The sequence below is a fragment of the Pan troglodytes genome, chromosome 13, assembly GCF_028858775.2.
Source record: "Pan troglodytes isolate AG18354 chromosome 13, NHGRI_mPanTro3-v2.0_pri, whole genome shotgun sequence".
NCBI lineage: Eukaryota > Metazoa > Chordata > Mammalia > Primates > Hominidae > Pan > Pan troglodytes.
Genome location: NC_072411.2, coordinates 32,081,179 through 32,107,531, shown reverse-complemented (window position 1 = coordinate 32,107,531; position 26,353 = coordinate 32,081,179). Strand labels below are relative to the sequence as shown.

At 41.4% G+C, this 26,353-nt stretch overlaps 1 protein-coding gene and 1 non-coding gene across 17 annotated transcripts in view; both read right to left on the bottom strand.

Annotated features, from left to right (window-relative positions):
* The window catches only part of LOC107973633 (POTE ankyrin domain family member G-like), a 75,131-nt gene that overhangs the window by 17,902 nt on the left and 30,876 nt on the right, over positions 1-26,353 (bottom strand). For 9 of the 16 annotated variants that reach the window (XM_063791077.1, XM_063791078.1, XM_063791079.1 and 6 more), the window contains 8 exons: positions 20,619-20,738; positions 18,432-18,527; positions 17,132-17,745; positions 12,276-12,390; positions 11,943-12,116; positions 9,063-9,169; positions 7,611-7,748; positions 5,085-5,155 (listed from right to left, as the gene is read on the bottom strand). In XM_063791077.1, the coding sequence (XP_063647147.1) occupies positions 5,085-5,155; positions 7,611-7,748; positions 9,063-9,169; positions 11,943-12,116; positions 12,276-12,390; positions 17,132-17,652 (1,126 nt within the window). In that variant the 5' untranslated portion in view covers positions 17,653-17,745; positions 18,432-18,527; positions 20,619-20,738. Of the gene's footprint in view, positions 1-5,084; positions 5,156-7,610; positions 7,749-9,062; positions 9,170-11,942; positions 12,117-12,275; positions 12,391-17,131; positions 17,746-18,431; positions 18,528-20,618; positions 20,739-22,729; positions 24,366-26,353 lie in introns of all 16 variants that reach the window. The other 7 variants (XM_063791073.1, XM_063791074.1, XM_063791088.1 and 4 more) reach the window with 2 other exon arrangements.
* On the bottom strand, positions 6,277-6,383 carry LOC112208450 (U6 spliceosomal RNA). The gene has a single exon (XR_002942935.1). It is a non-coding gene; the product is annotated as a U6 spliceosomal RNA (small nuclear RNA).

The following is a 26,353-nucleotide window of genomic DNA, read 5'->3' as shown; positions in this document are numbered from 1 at the left end:
TTCCCTCACAAATTCATTCACCCAACATCCATGAACAAAACCACCAGAAACACAGCTTTAAAATACAGCAGAAACATATAAGGTGACACAGTGTACTGTTCTCCACTTCCTAATAGTACCTTATAAATGACTTCCAAAATCACTGCTGACACCTTTATTAGTGTACAACATCTTCCTAATATCTAAAATGTTTCCCTCCACTATTCTGACAAATTTATTTTCTTTTTTTCTTTTTTCTTTTTTCTTTTTTTTTTATGAGCCAGGGTCTTCCTCTGTCACCAGGCTGGAATGCAGTGGCGTGATCAGCTCACTGCAACCTCCGCCACCCTGGTTCAAGTGATTCTCCTGCTTCAGTCTCCTGAGTAACTGTGATTACAGGCAACCACCACCACACCCAGCTGATTTTTGTATTTTTAGTAGAGATGGGGTTTCACCATTGGACAGGATGGTCTCGATCTCCTGACCTCGTGATTCCCTCTGAAAGTGCTGGGATTACAGGTGTGAGCCACCACACCTGGCCTTATTTTCATCTTTTGAAACAATGCTATATGAAGTCTTCCTTGATTCTGCAAGTCTTTCCCCAAATAAACAGGTACCTCCTTCCTTGAGGCTGCCTTAATACTTTACTGATTTTTCTACTGCATCTTTACCACCTAAACTGTACATTATTCCTCCACATGTCTGTCCCCTCTGCTCCAAGACTGCAGGGGAGAGTCTTGCACATCATCTTTGTAAAAACAGTCTTTGTTTTACTCAGAAATATTTTATTGAGTCCTGCTAAATACATGCTAGGCATTAGGGTTTAAAAAGAATTAAAATAAAGCATGTCAGAGATGGCTTTTCTAGAACACATGCCCAAGCAGAGACTTAAATATTGAGACTAGCCAGATTAAAAGGGGTAGAGGGCAGGAAAGGGTGACAGCATGCCACGCAGCAGCAAGAGCGGGAGCGAGGCCTGAAAGAGTGAAAGTATTTGCCTACAATAGAAGGATGAGTGAGTAGGGCATTGCCAGCAGCTCAGTAATGCCAGAGACAGGGCACACAGGGAAAAGGGCTAAAGATGGAGAGTGGGGCAGAAGTCAGATTATGAAAGCCTTATGTGTAATTTTAAGATGCTTGGACATTAATGTTCAAAAGTGGTCCCGGGTCCTATCTGCATTTAGATATAGATCATTTCAATGTCAAAACCAATATTCCTAGTGAACAATTATTCATTAAGACAAGGTGACAGATAGCTCATGTGGATACAGCTGAGATGATACAATGTAGCAAATTCTAAACAATTCTCATGAACACTTGGAAAGTCAGTTCTATAATAAAGTCATACAAATTATAATAAATCAGTAAATATTTGGTTTGGGAAGATGCTTTGTAAAGTTATAGTGCATATGAATACAATTAACAGTCGTGAATTCAGAGCTGTGAAAATAAATCAAAGAAACCACATTGTGTTTGAGTCAGCAATCTTTAGATTTCTATCCAGTCTTCCCATCCAGTCCATAAATTCTAAGTATAATCCTGGTACTCACTCTCAAGTTTACGTTAAATACTATCCCATACAAAAAAACACTCTTTCTCTTACTTTTTTTCATTATGTCCTGCTAAAAAGATTCTGATTGGCTGCAGGCGGCAAAAGGGAAAAACACAAAGCACATTTTGCAGAAAATGATTATTTAGAAGTCAGAACTATGACATGAAGCCAAGCAGGGCACTCTAGGACCGAATTTGCTGTGCTGCCTTCATACGCTCCTTGCTCTTTCTTTTCTGGCAGCTGTGACTCACACAGGTCATGGAGAGTATCATTCCCTAAGAGGAACAACTCCGATATTCATCTTTATCTATTAAGTTCATCTGCCCCAATTCTGTGTTCTGTGGATGCTGACTTTCTGTCACGGACGATGATGCACATGGACATTTATTACTGACTTTCAGATTCTTGGATCTTTGACAAGTCTTATTACTGAGAGTCAAACTAGTAGGATGCGAGTTATAAATGCTGATTATCCAATTACCTACACAAAATACCCTACACGAATATTCCATTAAACATGCATAGAAAAACATTACTCATTCCTGCTGACCTGCTGCTCTTTGCTCTTCTGTATTCACCAGAAAATTTCCTACTCCTTCCTCATGTCTAGGTTAAATACTAGTGTACAATCTGGAAACCTGTACATCATCTGAGATTTCTCTCTGTCCCCCAAGCCTTTCTCATTCAAATATCACTAAATCATATTGACTATACCTCTCTTCTGCCTCTGTTTTATATTCCCACTGCCACTGGGAACATAAACGTTTACAAAATGACTTCTATTTAAAAGAAAACTGCCAACTATTAATGTTATTTCTTACAGGAAAAAAAATTAAGCAAAACAAGTGAAAAAGGCATAACGAAGGCCAACATAGTAAAATGAGTAACTGAGATTTCTAACGTTATTTATTTCACCATGGACGGGTGAAAACCTTATAATACATTGATGCTACTCCAAGGATGTGTGACATGGAAACTATAGCTGACTACTGCAAAAGCTTCCTTTGTCTCCTGGTTTCTTTGCATGATTATCTCCCATCAATCCCAGGAAACTATAGGCCACAGGCCAAATCCAATCTGCATTGTGGTTTTGTAAATAAAGTTTTATAGGAGCTCAGTCATGCCTGTTTGCTTACATATAATCATGGTGGCTTTCACATGACAACAGCAGACAACAGCACGGTTAAGTAGATATGACAGAGACCACATTGTCTAAAATATTTCCCACCTGGTCCTTTAAAGAAAAAGCTTGCTAACCCATTTTACACCATAACCAGAATGCCTTAATACTCAAATTTAATCTTGTGACTCCCCTGCTCAAATTTCTCCAATGAGCCCCTCCAGCACACATTGTTGGCTCCCTATCAATAGCCATTCCTCATTCTTTCTGGCAGAAAAAACATAAGTCTATTGGGATATTTAATATCCCAATCCCCCTCCTCAGCCTCAGGAAGAGAAATGTTGATTCTAAGCTAATCAGGTATTTACCTTCCCAGTGCCTGGTTTGGGAATGAGCATGTGGTGTGACCCAGCCAATGAAATGTTACAGGAAGCCCCTTGCATGCTTCTAAGTTTTCTCCCTGTTTAAAAGACACATGTGAAGAAAAGCAGCCCTTGCGATGTTGTGTGAGAACAAGATGTTTGGAGCTGCTGCCGATTAGCCAACCACAAAAGGAGACGTGAATAAAACACTGCCAACAGCACAGCTGAAAGAGGGACAAGTGGGATCCCTAGGATATCAATGAACAAAAAAACAACTCTGGTTCCTACTGTTTTAGCCACTGCTCATCTAGTATTTGCAGTCCAAAGCATTCTACCTGGTAAATTTCCCATGGCCCACAGGAAAAGACCTACTCATTTCTATAGTATTAAAAAGCCTATCGTAAACTTGCCTTAGCTAAGTATTCACCTCACTCCCAACCTCTGGTATCTCACACTTTTGGTAATAGCAAAAGTGAACTGCTCAGAAACCCTGCCATGTTCACTCAAGCATCTTGTCTTCTGCACTTTCTGCTCTTCCTCCCAAACGGGCAACCTCATTAGATGTTCCTTCTGGCAAACACACAATCTCACTCCATGTTCCTTCTGCCAAATGTCATTCTTCTGCTTCTTTCCCTGAAAAATTCTTCTCACTCTGCATGCTTACATTAAATCCTGCCTCCTTTCTTTCTAAAGCTTTCACTCCTCATCACATATGTCTGGCACACAATCAATATCACATATAATAAATCATAATTATAAGATTCCAGTGGGCATCTAGCACACAGTAAGCACTGAATAAAGCAGCAAAATAATAAAAATGACAATGATAATAATAACAAGCTCCTGTCTGTGTTTTTGTGTTCTGTAGCCTTAGAAAAACTGCTTAGTATCTAAAAGACATTTGACAGTTATTTGTTAAGTGGACAAGTGAAAACATTAATAAAAATGTTTTCTTTGTAAATTCTGTTGAAAAACCACAGAAATGAAATAGAAACACTTCTGTTGTGAGCACCTTAAAGATTAAAACTACATCTATTCCATCTTTGTCTCCTGCAACTTATAAAACCTAACTTACAGAAGCTCTCTGATAAATAGGTAGCTAAATTAAAGGTGTCCTCATACAGTTTGGATTGTACCATGTATTAGGTGTCCACATCCAGGTAGCATACTAGCATTTTTGTTACTGTGAAACATTTTTATATTTTTATTATAATCTGCTGACCCTTGCATTGGGCAAATTGTACATTATGACAATCTTTTGGCAAATGGTAGCAGAGCACCTTCTTCTAACAAAATTACTGTTATCATGACAATTAACCAGCCGGTGGAAGAACACCTCTTGTTCCAACAAAGTAAATGCATCTCTTTCAACTTCAAAATAGGAGGAATGAAGTCAGTAATAGTGAGACCTTGTTGGCACAAGCATATGTAACATGACCTGTGCTTCACTGTTCTTTTGTGAACAAACATTCCTTACTTTTACTTTTTAAATCTATGGTAGGACCTCCCAGAGCAGGGCTCCACAACTCCCAGGCCACAGACTGGTACCAATCCATGGTCTGTTAGGAACCACGCCACACAGGAGGAGGTGCACAGCAGGCAAGCCAGGGAAGCTTCATCTGTATTTACAGCCACTCCTTATGGCTCATATTACAGCCTCTACTCTGCCTCCAGTCAGATCAGTGATAGCACTAGATACTCATTGGAGCATGAACCCTGTTGTGAACTGCCCATCTGAGGGATCTAGGTTGTGTGCTTCCTATGAGAATCTAATGCCTGATGATCTGTCACTGTCTCACTTTGCCCCCAGAAGGGAACATCTAGTTGCAGAAAAATAAGCTCAGAGCTTCCACTGATTCTACATTATGGTAAGTTGTATAATTATTTTATTATATATTACAATGTAATAATAACATAAAGTAGCACAATAAGTGTAATGTGACTGAACAATCCTGAAACCATCCCCACCTTCCCCCAGCCCATGGAAAGACTGTCTTCCACAAAACTGGTCCCTGGTGCCAAAAAGATTGTGGACAACTGACCTAAAGTAATTCACTATCACAAGTCTTACCTGGGTTGCTGTTTTCAGAAGAGGATTTTGGCATCTGTTTTTCTTTGTAGTCAGAAAGTAATTCACAAATTCTATGTATAAAAATATAACAAATAAAATTACTGTTTTAAAATACTGATCTGGAAACTTACCAAACGTAAAATTCCTAGAGTATTTCAAACAATATCAGAATATCAGAACTTAACAGTATTATCCCATCCACTTATGCGTACGTTCTACAAACTTCTCATGAAGCTTCTAATTAAAGAAGAAAAAAAAGTAAGATGAAATACTCATAAATCGAGGGCACTGTGACCCAGTAAATTAACTTGCATTAGCCTGACATAATAGAAAGTGTCCCAACTCTAAATAAGTCCTAGCTCCATAATGAACAGCTATTTGCTCTTGAACAAGCTGCTTCTCTTAGGCTCAATGTCTTCTTCTACAAAGTGAGGACTATGCTGCCTTATTTTACTAGGTTGTTATAATGATTTAACAAGATAACATTTTTTTAAATGCTCAAAGAAATAGTAAAACAACGGAATAATTTGTTCCTAAACTTTATGACTGAAATTATCTTGGAATCCCAAATAAAACCCAGTGCGAATTTTGTTCATAGGTTCTAATATGCAAATGTTGTAGTTTTCAGGAAATGTTATTAAGTCCTAATTTTGCTTCTTAGTTGTCCTGCTCTTTATGGCTTATAATTCAGGGCATCTCAACTATGTCATAGTTTATAACTAAATTTATTCATAAATATCTCATTAAAGTAGATAATGTGATTGTCCACTATTACGGAGTTGATCAATCATGCCAAGGGCAGAAAAACCAATGGATGTTAAGACCTGACTTGGACCAACGATCCTTCTCTACAGACTCAAACTCTCAGCCAGTAGATGTCTGTTAGGATAATGCTTTCTATTGATGTTCAATTCCAGCTGACATGGGAGACCAAAAGTCTACTTTTATTTTTTTTTAGTTTCCACGGAGAAGTAGCAAGCTGACATTCTGTCATTTTCAACATACATACTAGCAATATATTTTGCACCGAACATGTTATTCAGGTCTAAGTCATCTCATAGACCATCTTACATGACTATTTTTGCAGCACAAATCACAATTTCAATATTTTGCTGGCACCCATTTTGCTTTGATTCACACTGTTTCCTTAGAGCTAGTCAGCAAATAGTCAAATGACCTTCCAGTGACTGCACAAAATATGGAATGCTTCAAAGATTTGTGCTGCCTACTTATGCAGAAGCCATGCTAACTTTCCCCGTATTGTTCCAATTTTAGGATATGTGCCGCCAAAGCAAGCACAAAGCCCTACTTTTACACAGGATTAGTGATGAGTCATGGACAAGGCTTGGCTCTGTTAAGTCCAACTAACCTACTTGAGATTCTGAGAATTCTCTTCAATGGCTTCCTGTGAGCTAGAATTTGAAAATATTTTAAAATCTTGAGCTAGAGATGGAAGTAGCTTGGACAATTTTCATTATCATGTAAATCAAATCACTCAAGGGGCCAACCACAGCTGGGAGCCACTGCTCAGGGCAAGGTTCATATGGGACTTTCTACTGCCCAACGTTCTATACAGGATATAAAGGTGCCTCACAGTACAGATCTGGTAGCAAAGAGGAAACAAACACTGATCTCTTTCTGCCACATTATTTGAACCCCTCTCACCCTTTAGAACAAGCCCACCTAACATCTGCCAGAGAAAAGACCAACAGCCTCAAAGGATCTCTTACCATGAAGGTCTCAGCTAATTCCTTGCTAAGATGCGGGTTCCACATTAGGTTCTGAATATGTGGGGAAGGGTCAATTTTCTCACTTTGTGTGCGGATAAAGTCAGGATGCCCAGCAGCCAGAGCAGGGGACTGGTGCTCTGGGAACAATGGCTGAGCATATAAGCATAGGTATGGGAATTAAAAAACATCAAAGTCACTGTATGAATCGCCATGAAGACTTGAGGGATCTGAATCTACTGATTCATCTTAAGGCAGCAGGACCAGTTTGAGTGGCCACAAAGCAGCAACAGAATCAATGGAAACAACAGAATGATTGCAATGTCTTTTTTTCTCCTCCTTCTGACTTGATAAAAGCGACTGTCTTCCTTGGATTTAGTGAACCCCTTCGGTTCTTGAAAAATTCAAGGAGATGTAGGACATAGTCCCCAGAAGACAGTACAAGACTTTCCGCTAAACTGGACATTTCAAGACCCAAATAACTAATCAGAAAAATTAAAGATGTGACACTATTTTTTATCCCATGCATAGGTGTTACACTTGGATCAAATGAACAATGCTGGGATCTCTAAGGATAAAGATCTTAAAAGTCCTGAGATAAAGAATCCCGCACCCATTGGTACTTCTAACTTGTCTTGCTTTTTGTCTGATTTCTGGCTGATGCAGGGGACTAACTCACTGCCACACGAAAACTACCTGAACCAAACTATGACATCTCACCTGATATGTAAGATGCAACTGTTATAATTATTTTAAACCTCAATTCCGCATTAACTAGCCTTTTAATGTAAACACTTACACATGATGATGACTAGAAACAGCATACTCTATGGCCGTCTGTCCAGATAGATCTTGAGAAGATACATCAATATTTTGCTCAAGTAGAAGGCTGACTATACTTGCTGATCCACAACATACAGCAAGTATGAGAGCAGTTCTAAAATGACAGAGATAGGAACTGTAGTAAAGTTATTTTTAAAGCTAATTTGATATACTTTACCAATGTAACATCTTGCCTGTCTGTGCAGAATCAAACATTTACATGCACTAAAAGACACAAGCATCTTGAGTGCTCAAGTGTTCATCTTTGTAAAATACCACAAAGGTTAAAAGGAAGGGACCAAAAAAAACCCTCTTATCTCAGTGGGGTATTGCATAGCAGAAGCTACTAATTTAACATCCTTTGATGGGCAAGAAACAATGTTAGGGCCACTTATCTGAAGTGGACAAAGATTTAAGTGAAGAGTTCGTCACAGCTTCCCTAGACTGATATGCTGTAATAGAAAATCAGCTAGGGGGTAAGAGAAATAAGAGCTCTCTGCATGCTGAAAGCAGTAATATTAACAATGGTAAGAATAGTAGTCATAGGAGTTTCAGTTAATGGTGCCAATAACCATGTGCTAGGCACTGAATTAAATCCTACATTTATCTTTCTTACTTATGCACAGCCAACTTTGAAGGATATATTCTCCTACTTTTCATATATGACAACACATTTGGTGGTAAATAACATCCCCAAGGTCACACACCTAGCAAGTAAGAAAGTTAGGAATTAACCCAGTCTTGTGTGAATCCAAAGCCTAGCTCTTTTCTCTTTATCACCCACCTACATCTTGCCTTCATTAAAGGAAAAGTGTATCCACTTAAAACTATCTTCACTCCCTCTCTCCATACCAATTAAAACTAAAAACACCAAAATACACTGGAAATAAAAAAGGAAAAAAGCTGTTGAACCCACAGCATGTGGGAACAGCAATTAATTGTCATGTAGGGATAAGCTAACATTAATATTCTTCAAAGAAAGCAACTTAAAGCAGAGTCATTGAAAAGACAAAAGGATTTTCAACCCCTATTTATGTTTAATACAGCATATTTAGTGGAAAAGCATGTAAGACACAGAGGTTAAAAACTATTAGAAAGGGTTAAGAAGTTCAATACTGAGTCATAAAGTAAACTAAAAGTTAAAGTTCAAAGTTCATAAAATTAATATGAAATGCCTTTAGCTAACATAAGATCATATAACCAAAAACGTCACATAACAAATAACATCAGTCAATATAATGAGAAGACGAATCCTACTAAAACTGGTCTTTATGTTGCCCAGTCCAAGTAATTGTTTTTCTGCCTAACTGATTTGTGTTGATACTGATCACTACATCCCAGTAAGTATACATTAATCTTATAAATTTAATATTTATGACTTGAGTGACTGCTATCCATCTAGAACACAGATTAAAAGAAAGAACTATACCTTCCATATCTATCCAGCGCATTTAAATTCGCTTTTTTCTTGATTAAAAATTTCACCACTTGCTGTTTTTGCTCATGTACACCAAGTAGCAGTGGTGTGAGGCCATGCTGTAAAACAATATAAAACAAAAACCTATGTAATTCAAAAAAGTACATATTCCTCAACCGAAGTGGAAACTTTATATAAGATCTTATGGACTTACACGCATAGAAAGTAAATAAAATGTAGTCGCTTCCTTCTCACTCTTCTGTGCTTTCCCACACGCTGCTCCTTCCCTTGGAAACACCCCTTCTCTGCCTCACCACAGTAACTCTAATCATCTCAAAAACTCACTTGAAACATTTACTGCTTCCAAGGCTCTTTGCTTCTAACTCAGCATTTGGCATGGTGTTATTGGATGGTAATATTTTTCCCATCTAAACAAAGAGCTCCTTGAGGGCAGGGGCTGTATCTTTTGTCTCTATATCCTCAACCCTAAGATAAATTGTGTATAAAGCAAGAATCTGCATGTAAAATATTTCTTTAGTTTCATGTTTTACCAAAAGTTCAACCTCCAACATACAACAAAAATTGCTATTAAAACTCATACTGCCCATTTGAAAAAATTTTCCAACATTTATTTAAAATCTATTTGTATTTAATTTTCCCAGATTAACTAAATCATCAGTTCATAGGACTACTGAAACTAAATTAACAGAATTCCTATCTGTATTCTTAATAACTCCATGGTTTTTAGTGTTTAAAACTGCCATTCTGATTATGCCAAAGCTCTACATACTTAAGAGACACACTGGATAGTCCATAATACAGCATCAATTGACAAAAAATGGTTTAGAATTTGCTACAATTCTAATTGAGAAAACTCTGCTTTAATGACTTACTGACCTAAGCACTTGAATGACTGAACAAAGAGACACAAAATCCTGAGAGGGCCATCCTCTACTTATTGAAAGACTACTCACAGCAAATTTCTAAAGACCTTCTGAATGGCAGTGAATAACTGATGGTAGGAAGGAAAATGTATTATTTTGTAAGCTGATACATACTACCAATAATATTCATTTTAATGTCTCAGTCACAGAGATAAAAGTCAGACTAGGCCAGGAATGGTGGCTCACACCTGTAATCCTAGCATTTTGGGAGGCTGAGGTGGGTGAATCGCTTGAGCCCAGGAGTTCAAGATCAGCCTGAGAAACATAGCAAAAACCTCATCTCTACTGAAAAATAAAAAAACAAACTGAGGTTGGAGGACCATCTGAGCTTGGGGAGGTTGAGGCTGTAGTGAGCTGTGATCACACCACTGCACTCCAGCCTGGGAAACAGAGTGAGACCCCATCTCAAAAAAAAAAAAAAAAAAAAAAAGTCAGATTAATGTTATTGGAAAGGAAAGATTTAAAGAAATAAGCACATATCCAACTCCAACTCTTGTAGAGATACCTTAAGTTTCTGAGACATAAGAATTTACATATTACATTTATGTATTCAGTGGCTCTTAAGCAGGAGTGTTTCCAGATTTTGAGAAAATTGTTGTTGTTGTTGTTAGAGACAGGGTCTCATTATGTTGACCAGGCTAGACTCGAATTCCTGAGCTCAAGCAATCCTCCCAACTCAGCCTCCCTAGCAGCTGGGACTACAGCCATGCATCACCATGCCTGGCTTCAAGGAAACATTTTCAAATATACATATCCAGGCTTTATTAGACTTACTGTATCAAAATATTCAGAAAAAGCCTAGACTTGTTGATTATTTAAACATTTTCCTCAGGTTACTGGGATGCACAATTCTAGCTGAAAGCTAGTGCAACAGACAATTATTTCAGTCTCATTTCTCACCCACATGACCAATTCCCTTTCTCATTTGAAGATTTGGCCAAAAAGAGTAAAGAGTAGGAGAGAGACCCATTTGCTGAAAACACCACATGATTTTCCCCAGTAAGAGAAGAACAGGGTCTAGTCAACTCAAAATCCAACTTGATCTTGTTACTTATTTATCTTCTACCTTCCCTTCCAGACACTCTAGATTTGAAAGCAGAGCTGAGACTCTAATTGACCATTTCTACCAGAATAGGATACTAAGTCAGTTAATTACTTGATATTCCCTCTGCTCAAGGGTTTCCCCTTACATTACCACCTATTCACTGCCAATCTGGTTCTTCAGAGGCCTCCTAAAATTGATCTCTATTCAGTTTACAACCCACTAACTCCCTCTCTCAAACTGAAAACTGTCATTCTCTAAAATTGAAGAGAACCTTGTCTCACCATACAAAGGAAACAAATCAATCAACAACAACAACACACACACACACACACACACAACCTCTTCATGGTCTTTTCCCTCTATTACCTAATTTCCAAATTGGCCTTGATATTTCTGATTGCTCTCTTTTCCGCTTTCCACTTCTGCCTCATGAGCAATCAGAAATATCTTAAGCGTTGCCACTGACAGGCGCATCACCTCGTATCTATTACTGTTGTTTAGAAACTTGCCAAAGGAGCAGGATCTCTATTCACTGAAACACGTTTAAGTTTTCTTGGAGTTTTCATGTAAAACCTATTTCGGGGCAAATTTTGCCATTTTACATTCATTAGGGGGAAAAAATCCTAGGAGGGAAAAATTTAAAAATAGTATTATCTTTTACAAATTCAGTGTTTTCAAAAAAAAGTATTTACCACAAGTGCATTAAAAAAAAACTGTACCCTCTAATGCTTCTTTGAAAGTAACAATATTTAAAATGAAGTCTTAGATAATTACGTCATTTCAAAATATTTTCATTCAGGTTATGCTTGAGCTTCCAAATATGGAAGACTGGCCCTTACACAGGTCAGTGTTAAAAATGAATGCTTTTCAGTATTTTCAAGATAAAAATTGGTAGATCTATACCTTGTTTTTTGATTCGATATCAGCACCGTATAAGAGCAGTGCTTTGGCCATTAATTTATCTTCATTGTAGATAGCGTAGTGCAGAGTGGTATTTCCATACTCATCTGGAATATTTGGATCAGTGCCATGTTCCAGCAACATTAACGCACATTCATCTTCCTGGCATTGTACGGCCTGTCAGTATTAGACCAAAAACAAATTACAAATCCTAGGAATTCAAAATAACATTCCACAGCTTTCACCACCAAGTTATATTTAAAGGAGAAAACTCATTTTTATGCTATGTATTGAAATCAAACCCACCTCACACTGATATAGTTGGCTACTGCGTACCTTTATCAGAGCTGTCCTCTTTTTGTTGTCAAGGACATTAAGTTGACATCGTCTGTCCAGCAGGAGTTTTACTACTTCTGAATTCCCATTGGCAGAGGCCAGATGTAGAGCAGTCCTATGAGAGTGAGAAGACTTTTTAGGAAATTGTAGTGCACTAGCTACAGCCATAGCAATGACTCATGTAATTGCAAACACTGAATAGCCTGCTATTACTCTGCCTTCAAAACAAACATTTAACTTTCCCATGAAAAAAGCACACTATTTATTATCTCTCATTGCTCGCTGTATTAATGAAAGGGCAGCCTATATGAATACAAAGAGCATAGCCCTTGGATGACATTCAACGTGGGCTGGAATCCTACAAGCTCTGTCACTTCCTGGCTGTTGCTTAGCCTTTTGGGGTCTCAGTTTCCTCATCAATAAAATAGGAATGAAAATAGTAGCTTTCTCACAGGAAACCACTCTAATGCTTAAATGAGACTCTGCACAAAAGATATAGAATAGTTCCTAACACAAATAACAGCTCAATAATTGTTAGATATTTTAATTTTTACTAATACCACTAAAGACAACATTTGAATTAACTGAGATGATACAATTATACCTACACTTTGAGGTGTGTTTTAAATATTACAGCTAACATTGCATTTTAGTGATTCTAAGATGATCATTGTCTCCATGTTGTCTCCACTGAAATACCACTTACAATTCATGATTTACTATAATTGGCGGCATTTAAATAATTCTCTTATTGAGGCAGAAAATAATGGGGCATCACACAATCCCTGGTGCCTTACATGAAGTAGAATATGTTACAACAGGTCCGGGTCGGTTCCAGTCAGATGACCAGCATTTAGATAAATTTTAGTTCTTAAAAGAACTATGGAATAAGAAAGCTGAGGTGAAAACAAAAACAAATTTCTAAAATAAACCAATTCTTACTTTGGTTTTCAATAAACTTTAAGCCAAAGAAAACTTGGAATTCAAATGAATAGCATGGGCTCATTTTTTTCAATACTTAGATTTATACAATATATCTACATCAGGTATTTCCAATCATTCATATTAGGATTTAAGACTTTTATAAATTTTCTCTTTTTAAAACGGAATTATGAAACTATTTGTGGAGCTTTTTTCAACTTTTACATTCAGGGGTACATGTGCCAGATGTGCAGGTTTGTTACATAGGTAAACGTGCACCAAAGGGGTTGGTTGTACAGATTATTACCCAGGTGTTAAGCCCAGTACCCATTCATTCTATTTCCTGCTTCTTTCCCTCCTCCCACCCTCCACCCTCTGATAGGCCCCAGTGTGTGTTGCTTCCCTCTAGGTATCTGTGTGTTCTCACCATTTAGCTCCCACCTATAAGTGAGAACACGCAGTATTTGGTTTTCTCTTCCTATGTTAGTGTGCTAAGGATAATGGCTTTCAACACCATCCATGTCCCTGCAAAGGACATGCTCTCGTTCCTTCTTTTATGGCTGCATAGTATTCCATGCTGTTTATGTACCACATTTTAGTTCTTAAAACAACTATAACAGTCTTTATCCAAGACTTCTAAATTTTCAAAAGGGCAGTTAAGGGTTGTCTTTTACTATTTTCTACCTTCAGAAATGCTTCTGTTTGAAAGGACGGAGGAAAAGCTTCAATTGAGATTAAGTCCTAATGCCCCAATTTTAAATCTCTCAGCTTGCTCAAGCCCAGCAGATAAACATGAAGTTTTCAAAGATGGAAGGATCTTGAGAGATAGTAGAATACGCCTGCCACATAATAGGTGTCTGGCTTATGTCTGATGACTAAATGCATTGAAAGAATGGATGAACACAGCTTGGGAGTTCAATATTTTTAAAGAAAACTCCTATAGAGTAGTGCAATACATTTGCAATAGTAATAATCATTTACATTTGCTATTTTAATTTTCATAAATATATAACAACTAAAATGATTAATTCATACTTTTTACATGTTTATATATAATGAAAAGATAATTATGGAATAAAATGTATATACAATAAAATCTACAGGAACAGGTAAACACAATCCCTCTACTTCTGAAGAGGGTAAAAGTTCACGGAAGATAGCCAACCACAGAAAGAAAAATAAATAATAGAATGTGAGAAATTATTTGCATCTATGCAAGAAGCATATTCCTTCTCTTCCCAAGGATTATTGCATTACTAATGAACCTTAACTAAAACTTCAGATGTTCATTGCAGAAATCACAGGTAAGAGAAAGGGAAAAACTTCACTTACAAATCCCCAGAAACAAGTTTGATTATATTTTCTACATATTTTCAGCTAACACGAGCAGATTCTGTTCATGTATATGTGTAACAAAGTGATTTTTTTCTCACTTGTTATAGCAAAGTACATCTTTGCATGTCGACATATCTCTGTATCTACTGACAACCTCAATTGTTACATATTATTCCATCCTATGGATGCACTGAAATTTGTCCATGAAATCTTTACATGGGTTCTTCTAAATACACTGCTATTTTAATCAATACTAAAAAAACAGACCTCTATTTGGTAAAGATATTTCAGTATAATGGAATTGATGAGTAAAAAGCGTAACATTTTTAAAATGTGGTTCTTACCACTAAAGTGTTTGTTTGAAAAGCTGTAGCAATTTAAACTTTAAACAACTACATAAGTACCACTGTTCTTCATCCTCACAAACTTTGTGGACAGAAAACAGTATTTCATTCCTTTTTGTTTTGTTTTGAGATGGAGTCTCACTCTATCACCGAGGCTGGAATGTAGTGGCGCGATCTCGGCTCACTGCAACCTCCACCTCCCTGGTTCAAGCAATTCTCTTGCTTCAGCCTCCTGAGTAGCTGGGATTACAGGTTTGTGCCACCATGCCCAGCTAATTTTTTGTATTTTTAGTAGAGATGGGATTTCACCACACTGGCCAGGCTGGTCTCAAACTCCTGACTTCATGATCCACCTGCCTCAGCCTCCTAAAGTGCTGGGGTAACAGGCGTAAGCCACTGCACCCGGCCTTTCATTCCTCTTCTAACTTAAATAGAAAACACTATTTCATTCCTCTTCTAACTTAAATTCCTTCTTCTACCAGGAACGCTATCTTTTCCTATGTGCATAGGTCACTGGTAGATATGCAAAAAAAGTACTTTGCCCAATTTTAAAATGAGCTTATTTTATTGTATCTGCAAATATAGGCCAGGCACAGTGGCTCATGCCTGTAACCCCAGCACTTGGGGAGGCCAAGGTGGGTGGATCACGAGGACAGAAGTTCAAGATCTGCCTGGCCAAGATGGTGAAACCCCATCTCTACTAAAAATACAAAGCAATTAGCCAGGCGCGGTGGCAGGCGCCTCTAATCTCAGCTACTCAGTAGGCTGAAGCAGAGAATTGCTTGAACCTAGGAGGCAGAGGCTGCATTGAGCCGAGATCGCACCACTGCACTCCAGCCAGGGCAGCAGAGTCAGACTCCATCAAAAAAAAAGTGTGTGTATATATATATATATACACATACACATATATATACACATATATATACACACATATATACACACATATATAGACATATATACACATATATATACATATATACATATATATCTGCATATATAAATAGGCATTTGTATGTTTCTCTTCTGGTATGTTTCTCTTTTTGTATATTTAAAATTTTTAATCTATACTCATTTCTGTGACATAAAAATCTAGCTAGTTTTCTCCAAACATGAATTATGAACAATCCATCTTTTTTATATAATAAAAAACATCACCATTATCAAGCGCTAAATTCTTACATATATTTGGGTATTTCTAAATTTCCTATTCTGTTGTATTCATTGATGTCTTTTCAGCTGTTAGTAAACAATTTGTGGAAATAAATAACATGCACATTTTGATATCTGGAAAAGCAAGCCTTTTTCCATTCTGTTACAAAAAATTAATTTATCACAATAATAAAAGACAGCATGTGTAATTTAAAAACGCTAAAACTTTGCTATTTTTATTTGGCTTAGGTAAAAGTGATAAATAGAAAAAGCTCCCATCTTTTTTTTCTTTTCTTGAGACGGAGTCTTGCTCTGTCGCCCAGGCTGGAGTGCAGTGGCACTATCTCGGGTCACTGCAAGCTCCGCCTCCCGGGTTCACGCCATTCTCCTGCCTCAGCCTCCTGAGTAGCTGGGACTACAGGCGTCTGCCACCGCGCCCGGCTAATTTTTTTAATATTTTTTAGTAGAGACGGGGTTTCACCATGTTAGCCAGGATGGTCTCGATCTCCTGACCTCATGATCCGCCCGCCTCCCAAAGTGCTGGGATTACAGGCATGAGCCACTGTGCCTGGCCAAAAAGCTCACATCTTAAGAAAATTCAATCTTCCTATTCAACCACAGAAACCATCTTCCCATTTCAGTTTCCTTCTATGGTTCCTCAGTAAAGAACATATTTACATACTGTACATTGATATAAAATCCATACTGGATTTTATTTGAAGAATATTTAGCCCTGAAGTTGATGTGTTATGGGGCTTCATTCTTAGTTCTCAATATACACTTTTCTATAATGTATAGAACATTGTTTTAAAATCTGTAGATTAAAAATAATCTGCTGCATTGACAATTAATTTTGCAAGTTAAATCACTTTAAAACAGTCTATTAGTGTTCTACGAGGGAAATTATGATTGGAAATCAGCTAAAGTTTTGTTTTTGTGTTGCTGTTCATAAAAGGCCCTGTACCCTGACCTCTCTGAGGTTTCCACATCCAGGGTGGTGTGACGCCTGCGGAGATGAGAAAGCCAGGTCCCCCTCCTCCCCCGCCAGGAGGGTATGTCCCCATCATCCCCCCACGTCCCACCTCCTCCCAGCCCAGGCCTGGTTACCTCTTTTGCTTGTCCTTCTTGTTCACGTCAGTGTCCCTGAGCATGACGATCAGACCCTTTCTAGGGACTTTACCCCACCAGGCAGCTCTGTGGAGCCTGTCCAGATCTTCTCCACAGACGTGGTACCTGGGCTCCATGAAGGCGCTGTCATCATAGTCTCCCCAAGTGCCCACCTTGCTCTTGCCGCTCCCCCTGCAGCAGGGGAAGCAGTGGCAGCACCACTTGCCCATCTTGCTCCTGAGTGTCTTCATAGTAGAGTCGTCATGGTCTCCAGAAGCGCCCACGTTGCTCTTGCCGCTCCCCCTGCAGCAGGGGAAGCAGTGGCGGCACCACTTGCCCATCTTGCTCCTGAGTGTCTTCATAGCAGAGTCGTCGTGGTCTCCAGAAGTGCCCACGTTGCTCTTGCCGCTCCCCCTGCAGCAGGGGAAGCAGTGGCAGCACCACTTGCCCATCTTGCTCCTGAGACCAAATGGCTTCTTCACAGAAGAGGCAACCGGCATGGAATCAACCTCAGCCACCATCTGCTTTTAACAGCCAGGAGAAACCGGTAGTAGCCAGCAGATTGCGTTTACCAACCAGTTTCACCAACTAGCAGGTAACTCCGGGTTCCCAATCTGTTTGAAGAGAAAAGTCAATCCCAGCCAAAACCTGCCAACCCCAGCAGGGGATTCCAGCCCAGCCCACCCCACTCAGAGAAAACCCACACCCACCCGGGGAAAGCCCACGCCCCGCCGGGCGACCCCACGCCCACCCCAGAAAGGGCCAACCCCCCCCCCAAGAAACCACCCAGCCCACCCAAGGGAATGCCAAACCCAGCAGAGGAAAGGTCAAGCCCAGCAAAGGAACACGAGAGAGAAAACGTCAATCCAAGCAGGAAACGTCAATCCAAGTGACCAGCGCCAAACCAAGCCAAGAATGCAAAGCCAAGCCAAGCCGCTACAGGCCAGCCAAGCCGTTAACGCGCGTGCAGCAAGCGCGTGCAAGCCGTTACAGGCCAGCCAAGCCGTTACGCGCGTGCGGCGTGCGTGTGCAAGCCGTTACAGGCTGGCCCAATCGTTATGCGCGTGTGGCATGCGCGTGCAAGCCGTTACAAGCCAGCCAAGCCGCTGCCGCGCGTGCGGCATGCGCGTGCGGCGTGCGCGTGCAAGCCGTTACAAGCCAGCCAAGCCGCTGCCGCGCGTGCGGCGTGCGCGTGCGGCGTGCGCGTGCGGCGTGCGCGTGCGGCGTGCGCGTGCGGCGTGCTTATCTCAGGTGGCGTCAGTGCACGTGGCACAGACACTGGCCGATGCATGCAACCCGCCTGCTTAAGTCTTGGCGCCACAAATGTCACCGACAGCCTTGAGTTCCCGGCAAATTTCGTGGGAGTCAGCTGAGCTTTCAAGCCACTGAGAAGCCTCTGGTGAAAAAAAAAAAGCCTCTTAAAGGAGGACTGGGGCTAAGCGTCTGGAACTTGAAGATGCTGACAGCCTCCTCTGAAAAAAGCCCCCAGGACACTCCTGGCGGTGCTGCTGTGCATGGCAGCAGCTGCAGCTGGGAGCTCGGCCTGACGGAGCTGGCTGCAAATGGCCTCAAAATCGCGGAGCACAAGACGCCCACCGAGCCCAGCACCTGCCTGAGGTGCCTTCGACACCTGCTCCTCTTTGCTCCACACCCGGAACACGAGGCCATCAGCAAGCGGGCATTTGGGGCCACAGGATCGCGGCCAGCTCCTGCCCCGGTGCCCCCTGCCCGGTGTCCAAGCCAGGGCCAACAGCTGTGGGGCTTCGGGCCTAGGGGGCTCTGCTCCACTGGCATGCAATAGGGTCAAGGTGCAGACTGCTGTGTCCAGGCCGGCAAGAGGGGGCTTGGAGGAGCACCTACCACCGATGGAGAGATGCAGAAAGGCAACCCCATGTGCAGATTCTGGGAACAGGACACTGAGCCTCCCTGGTGCTGGCCTCTGAGCTGGACCAGGGCAGTGGCACCTCGACCCTCCTACCGGGACCCTCCTGCTGCAAAGCTTTATGCAGCCAGGCTCCAGGCTGCTTCACGCAAACCATAGGTGCTTTGGTGTGGGAGGAAAAATGGATTCTGAGCCTGCACACCAACCTGCTCTTACCAAAAGAAGTAGAGGGGCAGCCAATCACAAGTGCAAAAAAAAAAAAAAGTACTATTTTGTAACTGAAGTCTTGCCTGATACACAGGGTTAAGCTAAGGCTTCTCTTGCTTGATACTAAATTAAATTTTGAATGAAACAAAAAGACGACACACACTAAATTTCCTTGTCCCTCTGTAATCCCCTGAGCCAGGAAGCAAGGGGAAGCCTGGCCTCCTGGACTCTCTCCCCAGCTGGGGGCTGAGTAGTTTCCTCCAGGGTCACAGGAGAAGCTGGGCTCAGTGGGGCCAGGCTGCCCTTCCTTCCTACATGGGCATTCTCAAACCTTCCATTGCCCCATGCAGAGTGCCATGATCTGGGTTCAAATCCCAGCTCCGGCACTCGCCACCTGTGTTACCTGGCAAATGCCTTACCCCCCAGGCACTTGCTGTCTGTGTCCTTCCTGACAGGAGGGATGGGAGCTGGTGGCCCTGGCATGAAGTGCTGTAACAGTCAAACACAAGCAGGAGCAGGCCGACACCTGGGCGTGGGACTGCCCTGCTGGGGGTGCTCACCAAAGAGCACCTACCCATCTGCCCATGTAGCCTTGCACATCTCAACACTTATCAGGCACCTGACTATGGGAAATCCCTGAACAAAGCCCTGAGCTGCCCTGGGGAATGTGACCAGGGTGATGCACCAGGAAGGACAGTCTGGGGTGCTTGGCATGAGTAAGGATAGGCTGGGGAAATGCCAATCTCTTCCCACCAGCTTTGCATCCCAGGGCACCCTCAGTGGACAGAGAACCCAGAGATGCCACAAGGCTTGAGCTGCATCCTAACCATCCTGAGTTCCAGCCCAGCCATGGCCTGGGCCCGAGGGTACTTTGGGTGCTAAGTTGGGATGACGAGGGGCCAGGTGGCACTCCTGTGTTCCAGGATCCAGTCAAGAAGGTGGTACCCTGTCACTGCCTGGCTCCATCTGGTCCCAGTGGAAAAAGAAGGGCAGGAAGCCTCTAGCACCCACCCTCTGGGCCACCAACACCCAGTTCCAGTGTGGCCACCTGAGTCAGCACCACCTGCCTCGGGGACCAGAGCATGAAGGCCCAGATATGAGGAGCATAGCGGAGCAGTGGATACAGGTGTGCAGGATGTGCTGTGCAGATCCAAGGAGCCCCTCTCTGGAGCCTTGGGCATAACCTCTCCATCTTATTGACATAATATTTTACCTCTTTGTAAGGTGCATACAAATACTTGTTACATGCATAAAATTTGTATTCTGGTTACTTCGAATATTTACACATAATAACATTACTTAGTCACCATAGCCTGCTGTCAAACATTACAGCTTATTTCTTCTAACCGTAGGTTTGTACCCAATAGCCAACTTCTCTTCATTCTCCCTTCCACATACCCAGTCTTCCCGGCCTCTGGTACTGCCATTGTATTCTCTGTGTCCATGGGATCAAGTTTTTTTTAGCTCCCATGTCAGTGAGATGCTGCAGTATTTGTCCTTCTGTGTCTGCAAATGTTTCTGAAAATGACATGATTTCATTATTTGTTATGCCAAATAGTATTTTACTGTGTCTATGTAGCACATCTTACTTATCCATGCATCTGTTAATGAATACTTGGATTGATTCTGTGTCTTTGCTATTCTGAATAATGCTGTGATAAAAATGAGCATGCAAGTTCCCCTTTGTTACACTGAACTCTTTCCTTTGGATAAATACGCCCCCAGTGAGATTGCTGGACCATACAGTAGTTCTATTTTTCTTTAGAATTCTCTGTACTGGTTTCCATCATGCTTGTACTGATTTGCATTCCTACTGACAGAGTAGCAGTTTCCATTTCTCCGCATTCTCACCAGCATCTGTTATTTTTTGTCTTTTTAATAATACCCATACTGAGGTGAGATAATATCCCACTGTGGTTTTGATTTGCATTTCCCTGATCAATGATGTTGAGCAGTTTCTCATATACATCTTAGCCATTTGTATGTCTCTATTCCTGTCCTTTGCCCACTTTTAATGGCATTGATTTTTTAACTTTTGAGGAGTCTGAATTCCTTGTATACTCTACACATTAGTTCCCTGTCAGGTGAGTAATTTGCAAATATTTTCTCCCACTCCAGGGGCTGTCTCTTCACTGTGTTGATTCTTTCGCTGTGCAGAAGTTATAGCCCACTCATCTATTTTTGCTTTTGCTGCCTGTGCTTTTGAGATTTCATCCATAAATTATTCGCCTAAGCCGATGTTCTGAAGAGTTTTCTGTATGTTTTTCTAGTAGTTTTATAGTTTCAGGTCTGACATTTAAGTCTTTTTTTCTTTTTTTGAGACGGAGTCTGGCTCTGTCGCCAGACTGGAGTGCAGTGGCGCAATCTCAGCTCACTGCAACCTCCGCCTTCCGGGTTCAAGTGATTCTCCTGCCTCCCAAGTAGCTGGGACTACAGGCGCCCACCACCGTGCATAGCTAATTTTTGTATTTTTAGTAGAGATGGGCCATGTTGGCCAGGATGGTCTTGATCTCTTGATCTCGTGATCCACCCACCTTGGCCTCCCAAAGTGTTGGGATTACAGGTATGAGCCACCGCACCCAGCCCTAAGTCTTTAATCTACCTTGAATTGGCTCCTATTTCCAACCTGAGACATGGAAGAAGTTCACAATGACTTTGCTGAGATAGTAAGCTGACTGCATAGTTACTAAGGGGACATTTTTATATACTTCTTTCACAGGAACAAAGAAGCCAAGTCATTCCCTACCCGAATTAAATGTATGATTTTTAAAGAGGAAGCCTTGGGAATCTAACCCAATCTAACCATTACTCCAAATTATTTGGTAAACTGTGTCACTTTAGGTGGAGGAAGGTAAGAATTACAGGAAGTTGAAATCTTTAAAAATCCACAAAAATGTACTGTGCTTGGAGACAAACTTGTAAGTTATCGCCCCTTTACAATGATTTGATGTCAAAAATACCGTAATATATTACTACTTTTACTTGATCAGATTTTTAACTGATTAAAGATTTCATCTTAATCACTATTTTACAAAATAAATGCTCACTCTGAGCATATAGTTCTACAGCCAGTTTTTAGGAACTTGAAATTTTTATATAATTTCAAAAGTCACAAGAATAGTACCAAGAATCCTCCTCCTTCTCTTAACCAAGACTCACCAATTTCTAAAATTTGTAGAAATTTGCTCCATTTTGTCCCACTTACTTTGCCTGTTTACATACCTTTTTTAATGATTTCAGTGTAAACTATAGACATAATTACCCCAAAGTGTGCATTTCCTAAGAATAAGGGTATTCTTGTACACAACTCCAGAATAGTTAAATCGGGAATCATTGTTATTATTTTTTGAGACAGGTTGCCACCCAGGCTGGAATGCAGTGGTGCAATCTTGTCTAACTGCAGCCTCAACCAATCCTCCCACCTCAGCCTTCTGAGTAGCTGGGACTACAGGGGTGTGCTACCATGGCTAGCCAAGTTCTGTATTTTTGGTAGAGATGAGGGGTCTCACCATGTTGCCCAGGCTGGTCTCCACTCTTGGCCTCAAGCGATCCTCCTGCCTCAGGCTCCCAAAGTGCTAGGATTACAGGCCTGAGCCACCATACCTGGCCTGATCCCAGTTTTAGAAAAACTCTAACTTAATTTAGATGAAAATATATGAATATGTTCGGTGATTGCTTTCACATTTTCTAAACTGTGCTTTTTTATATCATCGAGAGTCTTCCATAAATGTACTTTGGTTTGAAGTATTTTCTTAAAGTCAGACATACTTAGCTGTGACCTGGAACAGTTCTCTCACAGCATCCCCTCCCTGCAAACTGCAGGTCCTGAGGTCAGTGGCCCTTGACTCTATGGACTCTGTGTTCTTCTCTGGTTCCAGTCCTAACTCGGGATGGTGGCACCGCCTCCTGCCTGGCTCTCAGCTGCCTGCACTGCTGGTCATGGGTGAGAGGATGGCCTGCCCCAGATGAGTGTCAATGTGTGTGTTAGTGTGCCTTTGCTGCATTTCTTGTGTCTTGCTTTTGTCATCTTTCTCCCTTTCCTCCCTGAGGGCTGCACAGGGCAGCTGTGCTACCCACCTCTGAGTGTGGGGTGAGCTGTGGCCCAGGCCTGGGTGCCTGCTGGGACCTCCCAGGAGATGTGTGGAAGCAGACACCAGGGGGGCTCAGACACTCTAATGGGCACTTGTGCCTTGTTCTGTCCTTGTCATTTGAGGCCATTCTGGCCAATGGGAAAGGAGACCCCTCTGGCAGAAAAAGGTCCACTTTGCCTCAGGCTGGGGTGGCAACTCTGCCTGCAGGTTGGACCCGTGGGTCTCATCGTGAACCCCCATGGGCGACTGGCACTGGGAGAAATAGAGGACATGTGGGTTCTGCCTGCTGTCTTCACGTGTGGAGACAGGATCCTGCCAACCAGTCTCCTGGAGGGGGTGCTGCCTCCTGTGGGTGCCATGTGTGACAGAATCCAAGCATGGGTGTGCACAGGGGCTGAGCCCACTCACAACCCAGGACAGAGCTGCTTGGCTGTTTTGGGGCTGGGAGATCTCGAAAAGCCTACCAGACCCAGCATCATCAGTGGCTCTCCCACTCCCAATGCCTTGGTCTTTCTGCTTTGGCTGTCACATTGGCAAATTTCTTGGTGCCACCAAAACAACTCAAAATAATCTCTTTTCAGTCATGTCTGAATAACATAACCAGCTTCAGGTTTCCTGAAAACAGAGAAGGTGAAAATCCAGAAAAAAGGGCTACTTGTTTTCTTCCTCTGATGGTCCAGCCTGTCTTCAACCACAGGACTCCATGCTGGCCTGGGGTCTGAGCCTCCTGGTTCAGTCACTGTCTAGCTTTGATCAAACCCATGAGCAACTGAAGCAAAATATGAACGTGGAAAATGCTCTGGGTTATCCCCAGGTTGGGAAATTATTGTCCAACAAATGAGTAGCTGTCCAAAGCACTGCAAGACAACTAGTGTGCCTTGGAGCTTGTCAGAGGAAGCGTTCAAGAGTCTCATTCAGCAAGTCTCACTTCTTCTTTATGTTCTAAATCACAACATAGAATCACGGGCCAGGCTTGCAAGAAGCAAACATTAACTTCTATCCACATGTACTTAGCCAGGGCTCATTTGAATGGCCACATGTAGCAGCAAAGAGGCTGGAAAAGAGGGTAATGGTGTGACTAGTGGAAAGAGGAGACATGTTTGTTGTTCTTCACCCCATGTATACTAAGGATGTTTTTAGAAAAAAGAAAAAAAAAGTTTTTTTTGCTCAAGCACAGTTTATGCAACAAAATGTGATTCAGAATCTAATTTCACAAAATAAATCCAGAGGAGAGACTTGAGGGAAAAGGGCAAAGATGTAACTCAATAAAGTCCATAGCATCACAGAATATGATGGTGATGGTTTCTAACCTTGAGAATATATGTGGGTTCTTCCGTTTCTAAAGTTTATCTATCAGTTCTTGAACTAAAGAAATCAGAATAGATCATAACAGAAAAAATGACCTAGCTTTCACCTAGGCAAGATAGAAAATGCAGAAGTAGCCTGGCACAACTACAACCATCTGACCTTTGACAAAACCACAGAAATAAGAAATAAAGAAAAGGCTCACTATGCGATGAATGGCACTGGGATACATGACTAGCCACATGCAGGAGAATTAACTCTGCAGCCCTGCTTCTCATTATATGGAAAATTAACTCAAGATGAACCAAAGATTGAAATAGAAGACTTCAAATATGAAAGTCCTAAGAGACAATCTATCAAACACCTTTCTCAACATAGGCTTTTGCAAACCACTTAGACAATTCAGTACCCAAAAGAAATGCAAGAACAAACAAAAAGTACAAATCTGGCCTAAGAAACTACAGACTTGCTGGACAGCAAAGCAACTGCCAACACCGTAAACACACAGCCTACATGATGGGAGAAAATGTTCCCAAACCAAGCATCTGACCAAGTTCTAACAGCCAGAATCTAGAGGACCTTACCTAAATCAAGAAGCAGAAAAATAACCCAAGAAAAAAATGGGCAAATGACACAAACACATTAGTCAAAACAACACCTGAAAAAGACCAACAGACACGAGAAAATGCTCAACATCCCTAATCATCAGAGATGAGGAACTAGTGCCATCACACACCAGTCAGAATGGCCATTTGTCCAAACACAAAACATACTTGTGTAGCGGCAGATAAAAGCGAACACGGCTACACTCTTGGGCTAATGCAAACTAGGTCTCAAACTGCGGAGAGCAGTTTCAAGATTTCTCAACAACAACAACAAAGAGAGAAAGGAAGCAGAGGTACCCTTCGACCCAGCAATCCAACCCTGTGCATCCACCCAAGGGAAAAATACATGTGTCTATCAAAAAGACACAGACATTTGCATGTTCATGGGAGTGCTACTCACAGGAATAAAGACGTGGACCTGACCTAGATGCCCAACAACAGAAAATGAGATGTTTTTAAATGTGATACCTATACACCACAGAATACTAAGAAGCCACCAAGGAAAATCAAACACAGAAACAAAATCGTGCCCTCAGCAGCAACATAGACAGAACTGCAGGCCACTCTGCTAAGCGAACTCAGGCAAGAACAGAAGACCAAACACCGCAGGTTTTCACTTACAGGCAGAAACTCAACACTGAATACACATGAACATAAAGATGAAATCAACAGATGCTGGGTACTACCAGACAGAAAAAGGAGGGAGAGAGGAAGTCTAGGAGGAAGAATGATTCAACTGGTGCTGTGTTCACCGCCTGGGTGACGGATACGTTAGGAACCCAAACATCAAAAGTCTGCTGTATAGCCATGTAGTGAAGTGAACCTGCAGGCGTACCCCTCGATCACAATAAAAGTAGCTATCATTTTAGAAAACCCAGATTTGGAAATAGGAATAGAAAAAAAGGAAGAAAATAAAAGAAAACACACAAAACAAAACAAAAAGCTTACAGTGACCCAACCCATCCATTAGTGGCATGAACACAGAAAGATAACCGAAAGGACACAAGGAAGGAGCCAAATAATCAACCCACAATTATAAACACTGAACCCATGGGGATTCTTGTTGTTCCCCCAAAAGCACAGCAAAGGCACAATGGTTGAGGAAACTGGGGGGTCACGTGCAAAGGACTGA